General features: G+C 35.8%; 2 protein-coding genes across 2 annotated transcripts; one reads left to right on the top strand and one right to left on the bottom strand.

Moving 5' to 3' along the window:
- The first annotated feature begins 3,477 nt into the window (after nt 1-3,477).
- LOC103710717 (Golgi SNAP receptor complex member 1-2-like) lies at nt 3,478-9,729 on the top strand. The gene is made up of 6 exons (XM_008796593.5): nt 3,478-3,961; nt 5,091-5,284; nt 7,433-7,522; nt 7,606-7,677; nt 9,130-9,259; nt 9,338-9,729. Exons 1-6 carry the CDS (start codon nt 3,826-3,828, stop codon nt 9,433-9,435), a joined length of 720 nt encoding a protein of 239 aa, XP_008794815.3. The 5' UTR covers nt 3,478-3,825; the 3' UTR covers nt 9,436-9,729.
- A 1,875-nt stretch (nt 9,730-11,604) lies between these two features.
- On the bottom strand, nt 11,605-19,215 carry LOC103710716 (monocopper oxidase-like protein SKU5). The gene is made up of 9 exons (XM_088705682.2): nt 18,880-19,215; nt 18,416-18,525; nt 18,024-18,294; nt 17,796-17,934; nt 16,443-16,809; nt 15,654-16,019; nt 15,485-15,563; nt 12,075-12,274; nt 11,605-11,961 (listed from the first exon to the last, which is right to left on the bottom strand). The coding sequence occupies exons 1-9, from the start codon at nt 19,015-19,017 to the stop codon at nt 11,847-11,849; spliced, it is 1,785 nt and encodes a 594-aa protein (XP_088561808.2). The 5' UTR covers nt 19,018-19,215; the 3' UTR covers nt 11,605-11,846.
- Between the last annotated feature and the right edge of the window lie 3,767 nt (nt 19,216-22,982).

The following is a 22,982-nucleotide window of genomic DNA, read 5'->3' on the forward strand; positions in this document are numbered from 1 at the left end:
GGAGGAGGAGGGTTAAGGCGGAACTGCAAATGATGAAATGAGAAACGAATTAATGTGTCCCACCAGCCTTTTGTTTTTAACTGGATCTTGGACTCCACATGTTTCCTAGGTGATGCGAGCTTTAGGAAAACATACAGGATGAAAAATATTAGGGCTCGTTTGGTTCGCGGGAAGTATTTTCCCTCCTAGGAATATGATTCCTGTGAATCATATTCCTAGGAAGAGGATACCTAGGAAAGTACTTTTGGCATGTTTGGTTAACCATGGGAAAGTGACAAATTTCCAAAGTGCTTATGTTTGGTTGACCATCCACTTTCCTAGGAAAGTTATGTATAATTCCTATTATGCCCTTAATAAAAATTAGGTCTTTAATGCCTCTTTAATGCTTATTTAATGCTGAAGGGTCTTTTTGGGAAAAAATAAAAAAGGAGTGATTCCCACCTCATGGGAAAGTAACTTTCTCATGTTTCTCATGGGAAAGACTTTCCCATGAAATGTGGAAATCATATTCCCATGGGAATACAACTTTCCCATCTCTCTCCTTTGAAAACTCCAACCAAACAAGAGGCATTTCATTACTTTCCCGTTGACTACACTTTCTCCCCTTCTTTTCCTGCGAACCAAACGAGCCCTTAGAAGCAACCAACGAGTCGTACGAAAACAATTTGGGAAGTCATAAGATAAGTTTTTTTATGCATCAATAACTGCGCCATCCCATGGCCGCATCAATAACTGCGCCATTAACTTGGACTTGTTTTTTATGCAACTGCACTATCCGATGGCCGCATCAATAACTGCACCATAGCTTGGACTACGTCAGAAAATGCAGCTCATTTGTTAGAACAACTAATTTGTCTACATACGGCCATCGTCGATGCTCCTCTTGTGACCAACGTTTGGTTCGCAACCGGAAATGAGATCGGATTAGAATGGAGCAGGAATCAGAATTGAGCATATATTTCAATATGTTTGGTTTGTGATCGAAATCAAAATTAAAAATAAAATAAAATTTGATAAGTAGGAAAAAGTAAGGATTAATTTTTGGAAGATTAAGAGATTCCATTTTCTTTCCAAAATCGAAAATAGAATAAGACTTGTCCTAACAAAATAGCTAAAATGAAAGTCACTCATTCTCATTCTCATTCTCATTCTCATTTCAGACTCCAACTTGATTCTTCCGATCAAACATGCCCTAAATGAATACTCCAGTATTTGTTTGTATCTTAAAACCTACCTCCTCTCTTAGCGGGCCTTGCATGACCCAGACGACGATGTTAATAGGCCAATAGGCTTGATGTCCAGTTATCTTGGATTAGACCTATTGGATAATAGCACTAAGAATTTTTCCATGCCAATAAGGATTCTTCTATTATATAAGTAAATAGCAAACGTATTTTTTATAAAGGAATATAATGATTATAAAATGTAACAACGAATGAAAGTAATAGACTTTAATTTCTTTATAACTGAAATACACGTCATTCTACTTTTTTTTATAATAAACCTGAGTTGCTGCTCAGGTCTTTTAGAACTTGAAGAAAATAGGTAAACCTATACTATGAATACAATTATCATTTGAAAATTTTAATTCATTACCTTCTACTATTCTTGGTGTGAAAAATCTGATAAGATTTGTTACAAATATGGTTAATATGTAAGCTTCTCAAGTCTCCATGTAAATCAGGAGTCTCTCAACTCCTATTATATATTCTATGTATTTCGGAAATAAAAAATCATCATATGCATCTTAAAAGCTTATATTTTCATTCGTGTGTCTCACGTGTCGAGCGCTAGCTAACTTTAACTCGTTAGCTAACTTTGGGCCCTGCCAAGCTACCATGTCCTCTTCCACCCCCCACCCCTCTCTCTCTCTCTCTCTCGCTCTCTCTCTTTGGGCTTTATTAATTGTAATTAGCTAACTTTGGGACTTTGTCAAGCTTAAACAAACATTGCCAATAAAATCACATGCGCATAGACATCTTTCAACTTTAAGGTTGTTTAATTTGGTTAAATACAATTCTAGTTGTCAAAAATTGCAGCTGCAACTAGAAGTGCTATATTTATTTTTATATTGTCTATTTAGCTTGCTTGCATATGAAACTACAACTGGAATTCCTGTTCTTAATTAATGTGAAGAGGTTATGGTCATCCTTTAATTGACATGGCAAGATTACCTTGTTATATTATGTTATATTATCGTATTATATATTATGGAATTATTATAATATAATAAATATCACAAGATATGCAATATGATAGAGTATATAATGCATGACATAGTACAAAATTGTATTATACTGTAATATCAATTCTTATAATTATGATTTTGTTTTATAATTAATTGATATCGATAATAATTATATTATTTTTATTACATTCTCTTATTATAATTGTACATAATATTATTATATTGCAATATGATATTACATTAATTATTATTTTATCGTATAAGAATGAGTATAACAAAAATTATTAGAATATCATGACATTATTATAATCACGGTAATATTGTTATCGTATGATTATTGGATAGAGATGGTGATGCAGGCCAGGAATGCGCATCATCGCTTTGGTACCCCTAACATAAAATTTACTAATTAAAGATTTCATTAGAGAAAGAAAATTGGTCAAGCATCACCAAATTAGAGGAAGATACTACGGCGCGTCATAAATTATGCTGAAATAAGATTGATAACAGAATTCGTACCTTTCACTGTCACATGACCCCCTTTGGATTATCCAAGACTTAAAGGAAGAAACTACATAAGGCGGCATTTGATTCATAAGCATCCAACGAGCATAAATTTTATGAAATTGGGCAATACTAGATCAAGTCATATCCCTTACCATGGATAAGCAAATCCATGGATCAATGATATTTTCTTTTTTGTAGATTTTTTTCAAATCTGCTCCTAATTCGAATCAAATGATAGATAAATAGATATATCTCATTTGGGACTAATCGTTTTTTTTTTTTTTCGCAACTCTCAAAACAATCCAAACTCCTTCCTTCCATTCATCCGTTGCATATATCTCGAAAAGCTAGTCTTGCGCGATCCAACCGTCGTGGTTCCTTTTTTTTTTTTAGTTACATCGGCAATTCATACTAGTCTTGCATGGGCACTGCCATCTAAGTTACTAGACAAAATGCTGCACAAAGATAGGGAAACAAGTGCAGAGCGAGTTCATAGAATATCACCAGAATGATGAGTAGTATAGAAGGTGATCCAATCACTACTCTGTTCGTTTTTCGAAATATGTGCACAACCTGAGAAGTGTCGCCGTCCCTCAGTGGCTGCCTGTACAAGTGGGTGGTCCCTTTCTTTTATGGCGCGACACGTCTTGATAACTGTAGGACTTGTTCATTTGTTAAAAAAAAAAATAGAAAATTATTTTCCCATCCCTCTAAAGACCCACTTAACAACCCGAAACGTTAATCTCAAGCATATCTCTTCTTATAAAACGCCAAAATTCGGATAACCAGTAATCTTTAGCATCGCACGCTAACTCGAGCACCCGTTGAAATTTCTCCATTTTTTCTGTAGAGAAACTTTTCTTAGCCTTCTGCTAACTTAGAAAGAAAGAAAAGAAATATTTCCTCCTTCCAGTATAAAAACCTTCACAAAAAATAAAAAAAAGAAAAGAAAGCTCCACAAATCTCACCCACCACGAAATCTCAGGCTGCCGCGACGATCAGAGGTACTGCCGCCGCTGCCGCTGGGTTCGAATCCAATTCCTCGCGATCGCCGCCACTAGGAGAAGAAGTGGAAGACTAAGAAGGAGACAAGAAGAAGAGGAGGAGGAGGAGGGGGAGAGAAGAAGGGGATGGGGGATTCGAGTTTGGACCTCCAGGAATCGGGGTGGGAGGAGCTTCGCAAAGAGGCGAGAAAGATCGAAGGGGATCTCGACGTCAGGCTCTCCTCCTACGCCAAGCTAGGCGCCCGATTCACTCACTCTTCCGGTATCTTAACTTCGATCTCCTCTTCCCTCTCCTGAATTCTTTCAGATCTGATCTAAAAATAATCAAAATCCTCTGCGTCTGGGATGGATCTCCAACGGGATCAACAAAACATAATCAAATCGATGGGGCATCGATGACACAATAGAATTTTGTTGTTGTTCTTTGGTAATCCATTGATCGAAGTCTTTAGGACCGGTAATGTGGTCTTTGTCTTGAACCATGGGGAAACAACTGAGCTAATCTGGAGTTTTATCCAATTTTACTGTTGCAGCCTCCAATGATTTTGGCCAAGTCTAATGCTGATGTTTTGGTAATATGAAGATGCAATTTAATAGTTTCTCAGTTAAGGAATATTTAATATAACTTCCCTATAGAGCAAAGTGGAGATGTGGAGAGATAGGTAGAGGCCTAGTGAAGTAAAATAAGTTTGCTTATATTCATTCTAACAACGATTAAGTCTGGTTTTATTTGTTATTGTTAATAGTGTGAGAGAAAATGATGTAAGCTGCTGTTAGTAGTTGTTTTGTTGTTTTAGGTCTCTTACTGCTCTTTCTTCTTTTCTTCTACTTATTGCAGCAGTGAACTCGTCGTATTTGTGTTAGATGTAAACTTCCAGCAATAAGGTTAGATGTCTCCCTTCGGTGCTGCATACAACTTTGATTTTATGTTACGATGAAATCTACAATGAATACCCATACATATTTTCTAAATAGTCTCAGAGAGGTCTCCATTGTTCAGTTTATAGCTAGAATTGTCAGCAGGGTCTTGTTTCCATGCTTGTCTTGAACAGGCACCAAAACAAGTCTAACTTATCTGAGCAGTGCTTAATCTCATAATGGAGTCACGTGCTTCTGGGATGATTCTTTCAAGTTTAAGTTTCTAAAATTTCAAGATGATAAATGATTTTGTTCGAATAAGTGTTTTAACTTCACGTTATTTTTTCTGACCAATACTAGGTTGTAAGCTAACAAGAACTTTCTTTCCTTTTCTTTTTCTTTTTCTTTTTCTTTTTGTATGATAAATGCCATCGTACTGATGTGATGATTGGTTGGTAATGCTTGCAGATATAAATTTCCAGGGACATTCGGTTAAGGCAATCTTCTTATTCAGAAACCATTTAATGTTTCAGGTTATGCAGACAATAGTTCACCTGTTGTATCTAGCAGATCATGGAAGTCTATGGAAATAGAAATCCAGTCTTTACTAGAGAAGCTACTGGATGTTAATGATGGAATGAGTCGATGTGCTCCGTCGGCAGCACCTACCACTTCTGTAACCCAAAAGCTTGCAAGGCACAGAGACATACTTCATGAATTCACACAGGTGAGAATTCTTTCACTTTAACTTGGTTGCTTGTTTAATCTGCTTTGTCAGATTACCTTAAGCAGTCAGCACTAATTTTACTTTAATCAACAAGCCTTATACCATCTTCTGGTGTCATCAATAGGATCAAGGCATGACCTATTGAAATTTGGGAATCTTTTGCTACCAGACCTCAATGGATCAACCTTATGAAAACCTCCCATCAAAGTTTGGCAAGTATTTGCTCCCTGCAAATATATATCTGCATGTGTGTTTGCATGCATGTGCATGCACACATGGGTGCCCAGGTGCACAAACACACATAAATACATAAACAGAATCTAGTTATTGCACATGTCAATCCCTTTTTATTAGAATGCCCCATTTCTACCAATGTTCATTGTAGTAGCCTACTGTATATAATTTTTTGTTGTAGAAGGACCTATTTACAATGTTCATTTTTATTTCATTTTAATAAATTTCACTGCATTGGATAGTATTTACATCTTATGTCTCTTGTTATATTTGTAGGATACTCATATAGGTGCTAGTCTTAGAAATTGGATATTTCAATTATCTTTTTATGATGTGAAACCCATGTCTTTTATGCGATTATAAGTGTACTTATTGCTGATAATCAAGAAGATATACCGCCCTAGTATCTTTTTTTGTAGATAATGAAATGTTGATTGATAAGAAAAGAACACTATCTGATGCTAAATTGGATAATTCAAAGAAAGCCTTAGAGGATAAAGGCGTAAAAAATCAGCAACATAGAATATAGAAAATACAATTTTAGCGACAAATAGAAATGAAGATGAGGTTCTGGTAAGATGGATGGGCAAATGATATAATATACTGTTCAATTTTATTATTTATGATCTTATGCACAAAGCAATGGCCTAAGATATGTGTCATAGAGTTAGAGCTTGTTGGATGAAATGGAAAGGTGCTTCTATGATTTTAAGTGATCAATGTTTATCATATGATCAATGAATACCTTGTCAATTTAAAAGAAAATCTTATAGAACAACAGTAAGGCTTGCAATGCTACATGGCTCATAGTGTTGAGTAATAAAAGGGCTCCAAAGATAAAAGTTTAATGTAACATAAATGAGAATTTTGAGATGAATGTGTGGTAAAACTAGAAAGATGGTATGAGAAATGAATATATTAGAGGAGTTGTATGAGTTGCACAAACTCGGACAAAGAAATGGAGAGTCAGCTAAGATAATATTGGAATCTACAATAAAGATTGGAATTGGCTCCCTTAAAGAGGGGTAATGTTAGTTTGTACGAGTTGCACAAATTGGCAAAGTAATGGAGAGTCAACTGAGATAATATTAGAATTTACACAAAGGTTGGAGGAGGACCTGGTAAGGAGGGGTTACATTAATTTGTTAAAGGATGTGGGAAGAGGAGGGAAGACCTATATTGACATATATGAAATTCAGACTCATGTGACAAGCCAGGGCCCTGAAAGAATTACTAAGGAAATACCGCATCTCGAGACTCATTTACTCCGAAATTTAGACAGAAATGGAATCGTTATGCTGGGATCTTGGGTAGAAACAGGTGATATTTTAGTAGGTAAATTAACGCCTCAGACAGCGAACGAATCGTCGTATTCCCCGGAGGATAGATTATTACGAGTCATACTTGGCATTCAGGTCTCCACTGCAAAAGAAGTAGGAGAACATCAAAGTTAGCTCAAAATAAGAATCTTGGTTTATGTGAATTCATAAAGCCAGCACCATATAGTTTAGGGAAGGCTAGATGACTCTAATAACAAGTTGGACCTAACTCGGTATGACCTGTTTATTAAATAGGTTAAGCAGGTTGAGTCAGATTACCTGCTTATTAAACATAACAGGTTTAGGTTTCAAATCTTGACCTATTTAATAAACAAGTCGAGTTCAAGTTTGGGTTTTTTTGACCCAAACCTTGATGTAATCAACTTGCTGCTTCATTTTGGAGACTAAAGCAGTGCTGCAATTCAATTCTGGTACTACCATATCAACAACAAAATTTAGTAAATGGGTGACAGACAGAGATGTCTGTTCCACTATTTTTTAGATTTTATGTGTTTGTTTGATCATTTTTCAAAGGAATATATAGTGCTTTAGTGGCAACCCGATGTAATTTCTACTGTTGGAATCATCTGCTTAGGAATTTAGAAGAACAAAGGGAAACTTAAATTCCATGATGGAGCATGCTGAGCTTCTCAACTCTGTTAAAAGTGATATCAGTGAATCAAAGGTGAGCAACAGTTGTGATTTGTGTTATTTGTTTTATAGTTAATTCTAATGTGATATTTGATTAACCTTAGTGACTTCAAACAGGCATCTGGCAGCATGTCACCCGGAGTACATTTGTTGAGGGAGAGAGCTTCAATTCATGGAAGCATAAATCAGGTATGTCTTTTTGATGTAAATTGTATAAATCTTTAGGATGAAACAGATGTTAGTTGTACACTCTACTCAAAGAACAGCATTTTCTTTTGTTATTGTAGCTGTACAATTATTATAAAATAGATTTATCGATATATTAATTCCATATTATTTGTTTTCTGGTATTCCAAGTAAATCTTTTGAAGTTTGAATGTTTTAGTTTAGATGTCTTTCCATTTTGACAGTGTTGGTTTTTTGTTATAATTGAAGCTCACAGTGTCACATAAATCAGATGATCAATTTTTGGATCAACCGGACCTGGATCCAAAACAATCGATAGTGTTAGAGAATCTTCCATCCCTATTTAAAGTGAACAAGGTTGATGCCATTTTGGGTTATCAAGTAACTGGTGGGGAGAAAGTTTTAACATCCATGGTCCAGCAATTACAATCAGACATTAGGATTTCTCCAACTTAGAACAAGCTTGGGATATTAGCTGTTTTATTATCAATTTGATCTTTTTGGGGGGTTCACCATGTGTAAAAGTGTGTCTCCCTCTTAAGGGATACAAATGACTGTACTATAGATGAACTTAGAGTTTCATGGCCGAGCAAAACAGGTTCTTAGCTCCAGGTGTGAAGCCAATGGGAGTCCTAATTCAATGCTCTCTCTGACAGAAGAAACCGCAAACATCCATCCCCTTCAAGATACTGATGCATGTACAGGACAAGTCAATATATTTTCGTGTTTCTGATCAGCAATTATTCAAGTAGCGTCTTGTATAAACATGTGATTGCCCAGATGATGTGTTATGTGGCCCAATGCCACTGGGCCTGTGGTTGTGGCCATGAAATTCCCAATTACTTGGCTCATGGGGCCAGGGTGTTGAGTTGGGGCTAGTTTCTCATGTGCCTTTTTGGGCATGATCTTAAATTTTGCATTTGATAAATTCTAACTAGTTTGAGGGCAAATTATCCATTTTTCTTGTATTAAATGTGCACTTGTTGCTTGGTGGGTTTTTCATTAAATTACTCTTTTTTTTAATTAAAAAAAAGGTTGAAGGTGACAGCTAGCTTGATGATAAAGTCTATCAGAAACCTGATTGACTTCCACCATGATTATTATTTATTTGGACATTGACAGAACTGAGGTATTGTAGGAATAATTAATAGCTTGGATATTAAAGAAACTTTATTCTATCAATTTGTTTGTAGATCTTTATGTGTCGCAAGCTTATGTGCTGATAGTTTTGCATATGTGTATAACCTCCACTATTCTTGTTCTAAATTTCTGCGCTCAAACTATTCATTGCACCTTCCAATAAGAACAACTTTTTAATCTATTGAAAGCATTGCTTTGATTCTCTTCGTATGGAATGAGCAATTGTAATCCTTTCTGATAGACTTTGTCCCTAGACCAGTCTCTCCTGCATTAATCAGACTACTTCATGTATTCTAACTAATTACTTTTACCTAGATTGATGAGGTGATTGGTCAAGCACAAGGCACAAGATCAGTTCTGGGCACACAAAGGGCTTTGTTTGGGAATGTTCAGGGAAAAGTCAAGCAGCTGGGTGACAAATTTCCTATAATTCGAGGCCTTCTTGGTATTCAGACATCCTGTTCTTAAATTCTTTTTGTGCTTATTATATGGTCGGTCCTTACTGCTGCTTTTGTACTTGCAGGTGCCATTAGAAGGAAGCGCTCCAAGGACACACTTATTCTATCTGCAGTCATAGCAGCTTGCACTTTGTTCCTAATTATTTATTGGCTTTCAAAATGATGAATATTCTGAAAGGCAGCAGAGCAAGTGAGATGCTGCACCAGTTTTCATGGTATTCCAATGTGCATGAAGTCAAAAAGCCAGCAGTCAAGTACTGCTTTATATCAATCAATACAGCAGATATTGGATCGCATGCAAGGAGAATATTAGATCCATACAATTTTGTCAGAGATGGGGTTGACAATTATGCTCTTGCTTTTTCTTTTTTCAGTATTCTTTTCAGTTCACTTTTATGTACAGTTTTTAATGGATTTTTTGCATCATGAAGATCTTAATTGAGCTTGCATTACAAAATTTCGTGTTTTGATCATGAAATCACCATATTCTATGGAATAGTAGGTGGAATAACTTGGGAAGACTGTAGGACTTTCACGATGTGGAATAGAACTCGCATCTGTAGTGTCATTGGTATTAAATGAAAAATAGAGATAGCATGCAGACCAAAGGAGTTATAAATTATGTTTAATTCTTTTATTCTTGTGCTGCTTAAAGATTCGATAGAGTGCAATGCTCATGTCCTTTACATGAGCTGCAAACAGACTTGATTTAGTAATGTTTCTAAGGATCACAACACGGTGAAAATGGTTTGGTTAATATCCTTATGGATTTATTTCCAATTTCTAATACATTTGGATGTGGATACAAGTTTTACCATCCAATTAATACTTGTCCTTTCAAGGTAAAGCATATATGGCTATAGGTACATAAATATTTGATTACTATCTGAATTTGTTTCCGGTCTATTTTTTCTTTTAAGATAGTTATGGTGTTTCCAGTCCTAATGAGTTTCATATAGCTTTCATAAAATCTGAAGGTAAGTGACAGCGTCAATATATTTTTGATATAATATCTTTATCATATGGTGATATCCTTAAATTTTTGGATTGCATCCCTAAAAGTCAACCTTTTGACTGAAATGGGTAACTTAGCTGAGTCATTAGGATCAAAGGATTCATTTGATCAGATGAATATGGTAATTTTTTTGTTTTCTTTGTATGATTGCTTATTTGTATTAAAAATAATAAAAGAAAGTTGGGATCTTTGTATACTAAATTCAAATTAATAAACATAAAGCATAAACTTTTTCTTTATTTGATGAAAAAACCGGAAAAGGATCCTAACAACAGAGTTTATTATATCAGGTCTGTATCTCTACTTATATCCATATTACTAATATCCTATTTGTGTTCATATAAGTTTAAAACAAACATTGATACCAAATTTAGCATATGATTGATGTCAAAATCTGTAATCATCTTTGTTGAAACGAAGACAATATATGGATCATATCATAGAAACACTAATATCCGATGCATATTCGATCATTTTTCAATTGTGTATGCAAGATGCACTATGATGACCGCATTCGGAAAAAAAAGGATGCAATATGATGATCAACCAAGCATACTTTGGTATCCGAAAATCATCAAAATTGTTAGAAGAATCATTTCCATATTAGAAAAAAATTATTAGAGGCATATGACTTTCTTTATTAGAAGAATCATTTCCTTTAACCTATATCTACCCTTATGTTTTCACAATTATAGTCCTCCCAGCCCAAGCTGAGCATGTTTTGTCTACAATAAAACATCTCGATCCATCCGATCCAATCTAAGGTTGCATCTGGTTCTGCCTGAATATCTTTTTGATCCGGTTAGGCTCGAGTATGTTCTTAGCCTGACCCAACCTGAGCACGAGGCTAGCTTTCTTGTTTAGTTGATCTGTGTTTGACGCCAGGTCCACATAATCCCCACAACCTGGAACTTGGTCGTTAGGTATCTGATTAGCTTAATGGCCACAACTCAAACAAGTTCTCCAGATTTCAAATTGCAGCAAAGAGTAATTCTGATGACATAGATTGTAGTCTTTAAGGTGCACACAACCACTACAGCATATAGTTCCTGTCATAAAGTTCTCCGAAATATCAACCCCACGTTGCTGTTACCTTTCAGTAATCTTTTACCAGGTTTCAGAAAGCGAAAACAATAAAGCAACGAAGTTGATAGCTAACTCATCTCAATGGGAAGGGTTCATGTACCGAAACAAGATATAAAAGGTGGCGGAGATGAAAAACGGAGATGAAAAATCGAGCAGATACAGAGTAAATATAATTGAGAAAATAATCCCTATGTGGTCCTGTAAGGACTGGAAATACTGGAGCCTCATCTCTCAAACAAAAAGAACCTTTAAATGCTTTCATTAAGTTGCATTTCATAAATGTTATACAATTTTGATTTCCTGAATGGTCAAAGCTGAAGAGTGTGAAGATGACAAAATGATATGCAACCTAAAAGCATGTCAAGAGCACAGAAAATCCATTATTGACAAGAAGAGATTTTCACATTTGAAATCTTATGGTCAAAGTTTTTTCCTCAAGGGGGCGAAAATTGTGATGTTTTCTACTCAAACAACTACACAAATATGGCAGTCAAAGCTAAGAGTAGCATCAAGGTGAGCAGCTTGCTTCCAACATTTAGAATTGAAGGAGATGAATTTGATGCATTTGAGCCATGAGGTGTCTGATCCCTGAAGATCATTAAAATTGAAGCAAATATCAGATTGTGAACAAGTGATCAGACAGAAAAAAAAGGGGCTGAACTTGTCTGAAAGAAAAGGCAACAAGGATATCAGTAACATACTTCTGCAGGTTCTTGAGGGCACCACAATAAAGGGCATTATCAGGTTTAGGCGACTCGGTCTTGAAACTTGTTTCAGGGTTGACAAGCTTTATATACACCTCCTGTCCAAGGTACCATGTATCAAGATTTTCCGCACGCACATTCCAAAAGCCCTCATTATCTAGTGACACCAAGACAGCAGTCCATGCTCCTGGGAAAACCTGAGATCAAAGCCCGTAGAAATATTACCAGGTAAACATTGTGGCTGGGCTAGAATTTGACATGATGTAGAAACTCAGAATGGCTTCATCTCCAATCATTGAAACAAGAAAGGAGCAAAAGCCAACATGAACGTGCAGAGTATTTTATACAATCAAACAAGTATATCAATAAACAAGACATGAGAATAAAAAGCAGCAGTCATCACTTGTTTTTAATCAATAAAGTGTAGGATTTTTTTCACTAAATAGTAGGACTGTCTCACCATATCATGCAGCCTGAGCAAATCTTTTGTCAGAACTCAAGGATACAGTACATTTCTACAAAACTTGGAGGCTACATTTTCAAACCGTCACAGTATTAGTGGTTTCGTTTTGGGGGAAGAGAGATGACCTTTATTCGTTTTGCTCGACACTTTGGTGGTATTCTTTAAGATAGCTACGAGACTATTCCCTCCCCCTCCCCTTATGCCATCTTTTATTTTCTGATTTTCTTGGATATACTCGTACTACAACTGTATGATCTATCCGATCTATCAAAAAAAAAAAAGGTGCGTGTGTGGGCGAGGTGCATGGATGGGTGATCGTGTTCAGCTGCTGTGGAGGTGATTCCATAATAACACATGGACACACAAGATGAATTGAAACTGGGAAATGCCACGCATAAGGGACCTTTCTAACTTGGCCACAAGACAATGTGCTCGTGTCTTTGCCAAAAAAAAAAAGAAGAGCAAATCACAAAAGATTTTTGTTAACTACAAAATCTTTAAGCCAAATTATATGCAGAACTAAGCCAGGTAGAAATATAACAATCCAGCTTGATCATTAGTGATTACTTAGCGATGTCCTGTTTCAGTCGGTATTGGTTGAAGTATCTGGCACAGCAGAAGAACATTCTACTCAGTGTTTCAAGCACAAACAAAGATGAATGAAACAAAATGAGGACAGTCTTACCCAGTCTGTACCAAATTATTAGCCTTTTCAAATTCCTGTGCCCAGCACTTTCCCACTTTTGAAGACATTTAGAAAAGCAACACATACATTATAAATGTGGAAAGAGAAAAATATGCAAAAAAAAGAGAAATGCCAATGATTTTCCTTCTCCTAGCTAAATCCTCATAAACTTGATTTAGATATTGAAGTTATCCCAAAATACAAGAACAGTAACAAACTAGAAAATTAAATGTATGCTCTCGGTGAACACAGCAGGATACTCTCAAGACATGAAAGGACACTTTGATGCCAATATTGTTAAGCTCAGGATTGTATCATCAATTGTAGAGAGGGTTGAATCGGATCAGATCATCAGATTGCAAAATGTAAGATTCTTACCAATTTCTTTTAAACATAAAAATAGGGTTGAAATGACATAGAAAGTAAGAAGCATAAACAAATTATGATCTGAACAAATAAGGAGAAAGAAGCCATCATGTAAGGGCATAAAAGTTCAGCTTCCAAAAACCATAAATAATGCCCAACAGGCAAATACTATGTCTAACAATCAATAATAATATTTTATTTCACCATAAATACATAGAATATCTTAATTTGACCCAGAACAACGTACATAGACATGAGCTATTGAACTAACTTCTCCTCTTAGGTAGAAGATCATAGAATGGTAGAAGTAACCAATTTTCTGAAAATGGTGAAAAAGATATGAAAAGAAAATTTTAATTCTTGGTCTTAGATCCAAAACAACTAAACATCTTCTTTTTTCTTTACTCTTAAAAGTTGAAAATTTGAAGGAGATTGCCGATTTGATGCTTTGGAAATTTATCAATGATGAATTAGCCATTGTAGGACACAAAGAAACTGATGATCTAAAGAAAAGGATATTCTAATAGCTTTAGTATGTAAAGAGATGACTTGGATCCAGATCTTATGATCCAAATATTAGTACAATCAACCATCTGGATCATATGAACCAAATCTTTATCCCACTCTCATCATGATCCTGGTCCAAGGATCCGATCTAGATTGCTCTGGCACTTTCAATCTGGGCCATGGATCATGAGATCCTGACAACAAAGCTTATTACACTGCATACTACTAGAAGAACTTATCGGCATAAAAGGAAAAGGTGGAGACATATACTTCACAACAGTTGACCAGGATTTAAGGTCCATCAAGAATTAAGATGAAAGTAAGGTATCTTCCTTGGTGATGCCATTCAACCTCTTGCTCTCTCTCACACACACAGTCACAAACATTCTGTGTGTGTGAGGGTGCATGTGTGCGTATGCCAGTGTAGCATTATGTCTATACATGTGTATAAGTGAAGATAAATGTATATGCATACATAATGATTTCAATCCATCTGGCATCATTCTAAGATAGATAAATGTATATGCATGCATATGATTTCAATTTATGTGGCATCATTCTAAGATTTCCCAAACTAGTCCCATAATTTCTGAACACTGTTTTAGGTGAGCCCAAATTGAACTGCACTGCTTTCTATACTTCAGAAACTGAATACTCCTAAGGACTGACAGATGATGTGCATAGATACATAATTCAAAAAACAATAAAGACAAGCGACTTTTAGAGATTAAGAATTTAACTGGTGACACGGTTTTAATGATTAAAACAACAACTTAAAAAGGTAAAAAGATGCATATATAAAGAGGTAATGGCTTCAAAAAAGCGCTTAAATACCTCAAAGGTTGGAAAGCAAAATCAGAGGCCAGAAAGTGAAAGAAGTGGAACGCTTTAGATGAAAAGTGATGAAATACAGGATTTGCTGGGATATTACTTTTAAAACAATCAAATGGTATCACCATATAAGATATGCAAGATGCTTTACATTGAAAATGGAACAACTTCTGACTCTCAGACACAGGTATCATCATGCTATTTCAATTGCTGATTAAACTGTTACTAAATAAATTAAAAACTTAATTAAAATTTTCTTGCTTATGTTACATTAAAGAGTTAAAAAATAAAAAATAAAAAACGAAAAAGAAAAGAAAAGACATCACTCACAAATCAGATTGTAACAGTAATTCAAAATTAGTTTTGCCTTTGATGTGAATAAGGAAGGGGGGAGGGGTTTCTCTTCATATATATCCATTGATTAAGGACTAAAACAGATAAGAAACAGATAAGAATACACCAAATTCAATTTCACCAGTGCAAGATAATTGTCAAGAATACCAAGATCAAATCATTTCTCTATAAAGCATGGAAGACTAGTGTACAGGGAGACACCTGTGTGGTACAGCGAAAAACAGCATCCCACTTATTATACTGGCTTCTGCTATCCTCAGTCCACTCCCCATAAGCCATTCTGTAGTTAACAAGGAGAAACATCTAGTTAATATGCTGATACAAACATGCATTTGACCCTGGAAATGCAAAGCTGAGATGCTGTCCTTACCCAACAACAAAAAATGCATATCCGTCCATGTGGTAGGTCTGGACTTTAGTATCATTGTTCTGAAATATAATTTCCATGAAGCCCTTGTATGAAGCATTAATTATAGATGCTCCAATTCGAGGTGGTCCATCAAGTGGCCTAGTAGGGAAATCGAGTGTATAAATTCCTTTCTTATCATACGTATCAGCAAGATTCAATGGTGTATCAGGGGGAGAATATGAGAGTCTGTTGAGCGTAGTACGACGTTTTCCATTAATGACCACAGGCGGCTCATTTCTTAACATGTACACCTCGGTCACATTGATCGAACCATATTTAAAAGATCCCTGAGGGTTGGCGCGTGCGGCACCAGAACTCAGATTTGTCCTGATAAATTAGAAAAGAACACTCTTGAACAAATATATGATGGATGCTATATACCAAGAAAAAGGATCTAGTAGACAATGGAAGTCCTCAGATAGTCTATAATTTTGTTGTTTGCTATAGATATACAATATCAAATTCTTTTATTTAAACTTATAAAACATGATGTGGCTCGTGTGCAAAAAAATGACAGTGCAGAAAACATAGTTTTTTATCTTTGAAGAAAAACCAACAAAAACACATGTTATTTTAAAAAATTCTCTAGCCAGGATATCAAACTTCTTGGGAAGAAACAAGCTCAGAACATAAAACCAGAAAAGCCGAATTTAAAATAGATAAGAAAGAAGGAAAGATCATGTATTCCATAAAGGAAAGTAACGGTCTTCTCTGTGTATGTATAGGATACTCAAAATATTGTGCACAAACCTGATAGACTGTGCCTGATTCATCGACCACATTTTGTCGGAGACATCATTAGGACTATCTGGAAGAGGCCCAGATGCTTTGCCTTTGGAATTTGAATAGTGCAAAATGGCAACGCCAGTAACTCTCGTCCAAAGTGACTCATTCACAAACCTAGGACTTGCCACAATGTAGTAGTCACTGCTGGCATTTTGATCCATTGTAACCAGGAATGAGTATGATTGTCCCACATGGATATCTAAGTTGGTATAGTTCTGCTGCACAGTATAAGTTCCTTCTGTCTCTACAAGAAGCAAGTTGTGATTTTGGATTCTGAAGTTCAAGCTTGTAGAGACACCAACGTTGTGGACACGGAAGCGATATGTTTTGCCTGTTTCAGGGAAACAAGACTGTTAAGTATCATAACTGCAATGCCATATGCAGAAATCTGCCAATATCAATAACATAGCAACATTACTTGGAGAAGGAATTAATATATAAAACACTAGCTACCATGTTACATATGTTAGTCACATCCCAGAAGCTACAATTACAAGGCAAACCAATTTGAGCAAAAAAATGGAACAGTACCAATAAAATTCAGAAAAAATATTAAGAACAGCTTGTTCTCAATGTTCAGAAAAGATAAAAGAGAATTATTGAAATTAAAAATAAAAAAATTGGGCTGTGAATTGCACTGTCATATTTGCACTGGAAAGCAACTTAACTATTGTAATTTCATACAAGAGAAAAGGTTTAACCAAATTGTAGCCCTAACCTGCCAAATAACTTTCTACTGGTCTCATAGTATTGTTGTTTAACAAAAAATCATGATAGAACATATATAGATACTACATACTGATAGGATAAATAAACAAGAGCAGCTAAAGAAAGGACTACATATCCTTCCTCTGCAAATAAATTAGGTCATATTATTTACAACGTGACAACATTATGATGTTTATATCTAAAATAAATTGAATTTAGTCAGATGATTACCATCAAAATGTTTAGTTAGATTTTTATATCTAAACTCAAGATTCAGATCTCTGAAGTTTTAAAAACCAGAACCATGTCGACTCATAGGCCATCTCTTAAACAGCAGCAGTGACAAAATATAACCACAGTTCAGCATGCCATAGGAAGACTTTCAAAATTACTTTGTAATAAGTAAAACCGATTTCTCCTTAACTAACTAATGCATCTATGATGTAAGGAAAAACAAATGATCCATAAAAATGCACTAAGTCTTGGTTTTATCAGCCAATATATGTACTAAAATTGCCCAACTCCAATAAATCTCTATGGTGTCTGGTAAAGAATTAAAGTAAACATAATTTGCAAGACTGGAAAGTGGGTCATCGCATGAAAATTTACCCGGTTCAACATTGATAGTCTCATAGTCTATCCCGGCTGGAACAAGTGTAGTATTGTACCGATACGGCCCTTTCCCATTCATCAGAACACCATCAGGCATGCCAAGGTCCTTGCCATCATCAAGTTCCTTCCTCAAGGCCTACAAAATCCCACAAACCTTAAACCAGTAACTCGATAAACCTTCCACAACTCATATATTCACAAAAAAAATTCAAAATTTCCACTGACCGTATGGTTCTTGTTGTACCAGTCCCCAATGAAGAGGGTGATGTCCCCATCAGGCTTCCCAAAGGGCACGGGGATTACGTCCCGGTTATTGACAACAATACCACCATAGCCTCCGGCTGCCCGCTGAAGACCGAGGGAGGGGAAGTAGAAGAAACTCCCAATCTGGTCCTTCACCTGGAACTGGTAGGTCCAGTTCCAGCCCGGCGGGATGGGGCAATTCGTTCCCAAAACCCCATCTTGCCAGCAATTCATCCTCTGCTGAATCCCATTCCTGTAGCAGCATCAAATGAAGACATTCTTTTTGTAAAAATCTAACTCAAGAGAGCTTACGAACCAATCAAAATCAATAGGTGTATTCCAACATCAATCTATTGAATCGAAAATAAATATACCAGGTAATGAGCAATGGCTCATCCAAGCTATTGAGCACATTAACCATGACATTCCCGTTGGTGGTTACATTGATGATGGGACCGGGGAATTGCTTGTTAATTGCTATTACCTGTCACAGACATTAGTTGCCGGTGGGAAGAGTAGAAAAAAAATTCTTAAAAATAACTCAGCATTATCCTAATCAGTGAACAAGTGAGAAAAGAAAAGAAAAGACATGGAAAAAAAAAGGGGAATTTCGATGAGTATTTGCGTCCACTCAATATCACCAACAGCAAAAAGAGGAGAAACAGAACAACGATCACGAGTTTCGTCACCAAACGAGTGTTTTTTTCTTTTTTTTATTGGAAGAAGATCTTGGTACTAAGAGTACAGCGAACTGGAAATCTAATCAAAATGTAGCTCGGGAGAGACCGAAGAGACAGAGATCGGAAAAGAAAGGAAGCATCTTGGAGGCGGCTTTTACCTGCTGCTCGACGCCGAGTGGGGAGGCGGTGATGTAGGAGACGTCGAAGTCGTAGTAGGCGGAGCACCACCCCACCAGAGCGGCCGCCCACACCAGCGCCGCGACGACCGCCGCCGCGCCCGACCGCCGCGCCACCATTCTCCGCTCTGTATCCTCGGATACACTATTCCAACCCGGGGGAATCGAGAATAGCGACAGTTATTCCTTCGGAAACCGAGGAAGTAACGATAGAAGCAAAGGGGAAACGGGAGGGGAAACGGGAGATAGATGGTAAGGAGAAAGACGGAAGAGGACAATGCCTGGTCATGCTCTCCTTTTTTAGCGGTTACCGCTTGCCCAACCGAGAGAGTCTTAAATGTTGAGAGAAATAAAAAAATAAATGAATTTAAAATTAGTATTTTTGTGGATTTTAGATTTTTTTTTACGGTTACTTATACGGAAGGTGACTAACAAACCTTGCCTTTTATAATTATTTTTAATCCCAGCTGTTGGCTTTTGAATCCTAGGTACCACCTTTTTGGAAAAAAACTAGTTTTGGAAAAGGGTATATGAATAGCGATCGTCGGGCGCCAGTTTGTCTCCAGTGCGGCGCCAATCGGCAGGCGTTCATGGGATTTGCATTGATTTCTGGAACACAGAACATTATAACTCAATTATCGGATGCTGCCACGTTCGTTTTTGATGTGAGGAAATGTTGCTGTGTGGTTTAATTTCGAAAGCTTGTCTCGGGGATGGGGAACAGCGTATCGGGGTGGGCCCGTTTGCGCCGCCGTTTGGAAATCCAACGTTTCTCACGTGGTTTTGCAGCCGCCGGCCGACCGCGCCATCTCCGACTCCGAGGGCGAGAGCGAGCGATCGAGAGAGAGAGAGAGAGAGAGAGAGAGAGAGAGGCCGTTGGTCGGACAAAGTAATAGATTTCATTAGTTTTCTCAGCTAAACGACGGCTCTAATTCCAACGTAACAGCCAACTGCGGATTCATGTGACCGTAATATGTACGATGTGGCAGCTACGATGGGTTACGTAACGGATATGATTGTTGAGATATGTGATTGCACAGGATTAAGGCACAAGAAAGTATGATAAGATGCAATTATGTATCTTAAAAAAAAAATTAGGTAAAGGGGTAAATTAAAAATAAAATGTAATTAAGAAGCTTAGGTCTAAATGCAATAGAGTCCCAAATTATTGGGTCGGTCATGTAGGATGCGGTCCAATTTGCTACCATGTTAATTTTTAAAAATATATGCCTAGATTTAAACATCTCTAGTGGGCACTAATCTTCTGAATATATGCTAAGAGAGGATGAGTACCTAACTATAATGGTCTTAAATTCTCTCTCAAGAATAACTTTTCTAGCTCTTAGGATAGATGTAGTATGGTAGAGATAAAAGTGGACTGGATAATATTTGTCTAAATTCGTTTTTGTATTCGAATCTATTCAGATATGAATATAAATTTAAGCATCCAACTAATATCCATATTTATTTTCATTTTTGTCAAAAAAAAATAGATATTATATGGATAGATAACTATTTGATCCTTATTCAAATATTCGTTTATATTTGTAATCTTATCTAATTTTATATAATAATCATAATTTTTTTAAAAAAATAAATGACTATATAAATATGCTATTTAACTTGATTTACCTTTCACTTTGCAACTTTTTTGATTTTGTGGTCATAAAGTTTAATTATCCAACTTATATATGTATTTATATCCATACTTTCATTATCTGATTTGTATCATATCCATTTAAAATAAATAAGGATATGAATTTTTCATTTGACAATGTATTCATATCTATATTCATTAAATAAAATAAATATGGATATGTATATATTGGTACCAGATCTGAACTATTGTATAGACAAGCTCTTCCCATGCTCTCTTCAACTAGAGATAGCAATAGGTCGATTATGGATCGGGTAGACTATGATCTGTACCCACCCCATACTTGCCTTGGGCCAGGCAGAGTCTCGGGTCGGTGCGGGGCGGGGCTGGTAGAGTTAAACAGAGTTAGTAGAACAAGTCTGGTTGAGTAAATTTACAAAAATCAATTTTTTATATTTAAATCAATTTTTTTGGTCTAAGAGGAGATTTGTAAAGAGATATATATATCCGGATTGGATGGTAATGGATCGATTACAGGTTGGGTATACCAATACCCATCCCATATATGTCTCGGGGCAGGGTGGGGTGAGCATAGTCTCAAGGCAAAGTGGGGCGGGGTAGACTGAAACGGAACGGGTTGGATGGGTCGGGTTGGATAAAGTTACAAAAATAAATTTTTTTTTACATATAAATATTTTTTTTTTGCCTTCGAGAGAAGATTTGTGAAAATGTACACACGCGTGGATTGAATTTGGGACGGATTTTACTAGTACATCCAATTCAAACATAATCTCTTGGAGATCCCAACTCCTAAAGGGGCAGCAAATCAGCATCATTTGGATAAGACTCTCAAACCTAAGTTTTTAGGCATAGATCTTCGGTGACCATGACGGTGTGGCATCACTATGCTCGAGAAGATATTTGTTTGCCATATATATTGTGTGGAAAAAATTAAATACGCACGCGGTCTTATTGGGTCGCGTGTGCATCTGAAATTGGAAATGCCAGTTAGGCATTTTTTTGGGAATAAATGGGCGCGCTCTAGCAGGCGCCAACTGGCGTCCGCTGGTGCACATTGCCAGCATCTGCGTGAAGAGCGCGGACGCATCCATAAAATTACCTATATACCCCTGCACTAAAACTCCTATAAATACCTTGTTTTTCATCCTTTCAAGATACGAAAAATTAGAGAAAAATATTGAGAAAATTCTGGAGAAAAGTTCTTCCTCCTCCTAGCCACTTGCGATTTTTATTCTTGCACTTTTATTTTTTATTTTATTTTTTTATTTTGTTCTTCGCTGGATCTGCGAGTCCGATCGGGTTCGATTTGGCTTCTTCCGAGACGTACCGAAGAAGAAGGTTAGGACCATCGTATCTCTGAGGAGGATTGCCGGGAGACCCGTATGTGGAGGTAAACACTTCTTTGGGATAGCATCTACGCGCTTCGACCTGCCTTCGATCAGGCTATTTTCTCTTACTTTCATTTTAAATTTAATATTAGTAGATATGTAGGATTTGCAATTTTATGATTTAAATCTATTAAATGAATAGATCTATTTTGTGCTAGAATAAATTTCTATTGTGCTAAAATAGATTTATTTTGACACCTAATAATATATAGATACATATATTACTCCTTTTAAGTGTTTCTATCAATTGTAATTTTAGATTCATTTGTTTATTTAGGTGATTTATTACTAACAATCCAAAAAAGTGTTTGTTTATTTTTTGTTAGTAATATATAATTCCTTAAATCCTTTATTGCAATTGTGACATATTAGATTTTAATTATGATAATTATTCTATTAGCACAAAATTAATAATCACTTATTCTAAAAAGATAAATAATTTGTTTAACCTCCAAGGAGTTTATCATATCTCCATTTGGACTCCTCAAGGAGTAATTTGCAGATCCCATTCAAACAAAAAATTTAAAAATTGGTTAATACATAATAATTAATTCAATGAATTGACTTATTAGATCTCAATCAATTATTCTAATAAAATAATAAATTATATAATTCATTGCATTAATATTTTAGATCTCAATTACAATAATTGATTTACTACCATAAAATTAGTAATCAATTATTCTAATAAGATAATAAATCTTATAATTCATTGAATTGATATTTTAGATCTTAATTACAATATTTGATTTGCTGGCACAAAATTAGTAATCGATTATTCTAATAAGGCAATAAATCATATAATTCATTGAATTGACATATTAGATCTTTATTATAATAATTATTTTGCTAGCACTAAATTAGCAATCAATTATTACTAATTCAAAAAAAAATTCAAACAAAAAATTTAAAAATTGATTAATCCATAATAACAAATTTAAGTTTACACTTAGATTTTTCTAAAAATTAAATTTGTGTGATTTCTAGTGACTATATCCACTAACTAATAGTGTCAAAGAAAAACTTGTCAAAAAGGCATACATGCCTAAGAAAGGCCGGTACTTAAGTGAGCCTAGTGC

This window comes from Phoenix dactylifera, chromosome 10 (assembly GCF_051530095.1).
Source record: "Phoenix dactylifera cultivar Ajwa chromosome 10, Ajwa_hap1_PhDact_Kaust_v1.1, whole genome shotgun sequence".
Classification (NCBI taxonomy): Eukaryota; Viridiplantae; Streptophyta; class Magnoliopsida; order Arecales; family Arecaceae; genus Phoenix; species Phoenix dactylifera.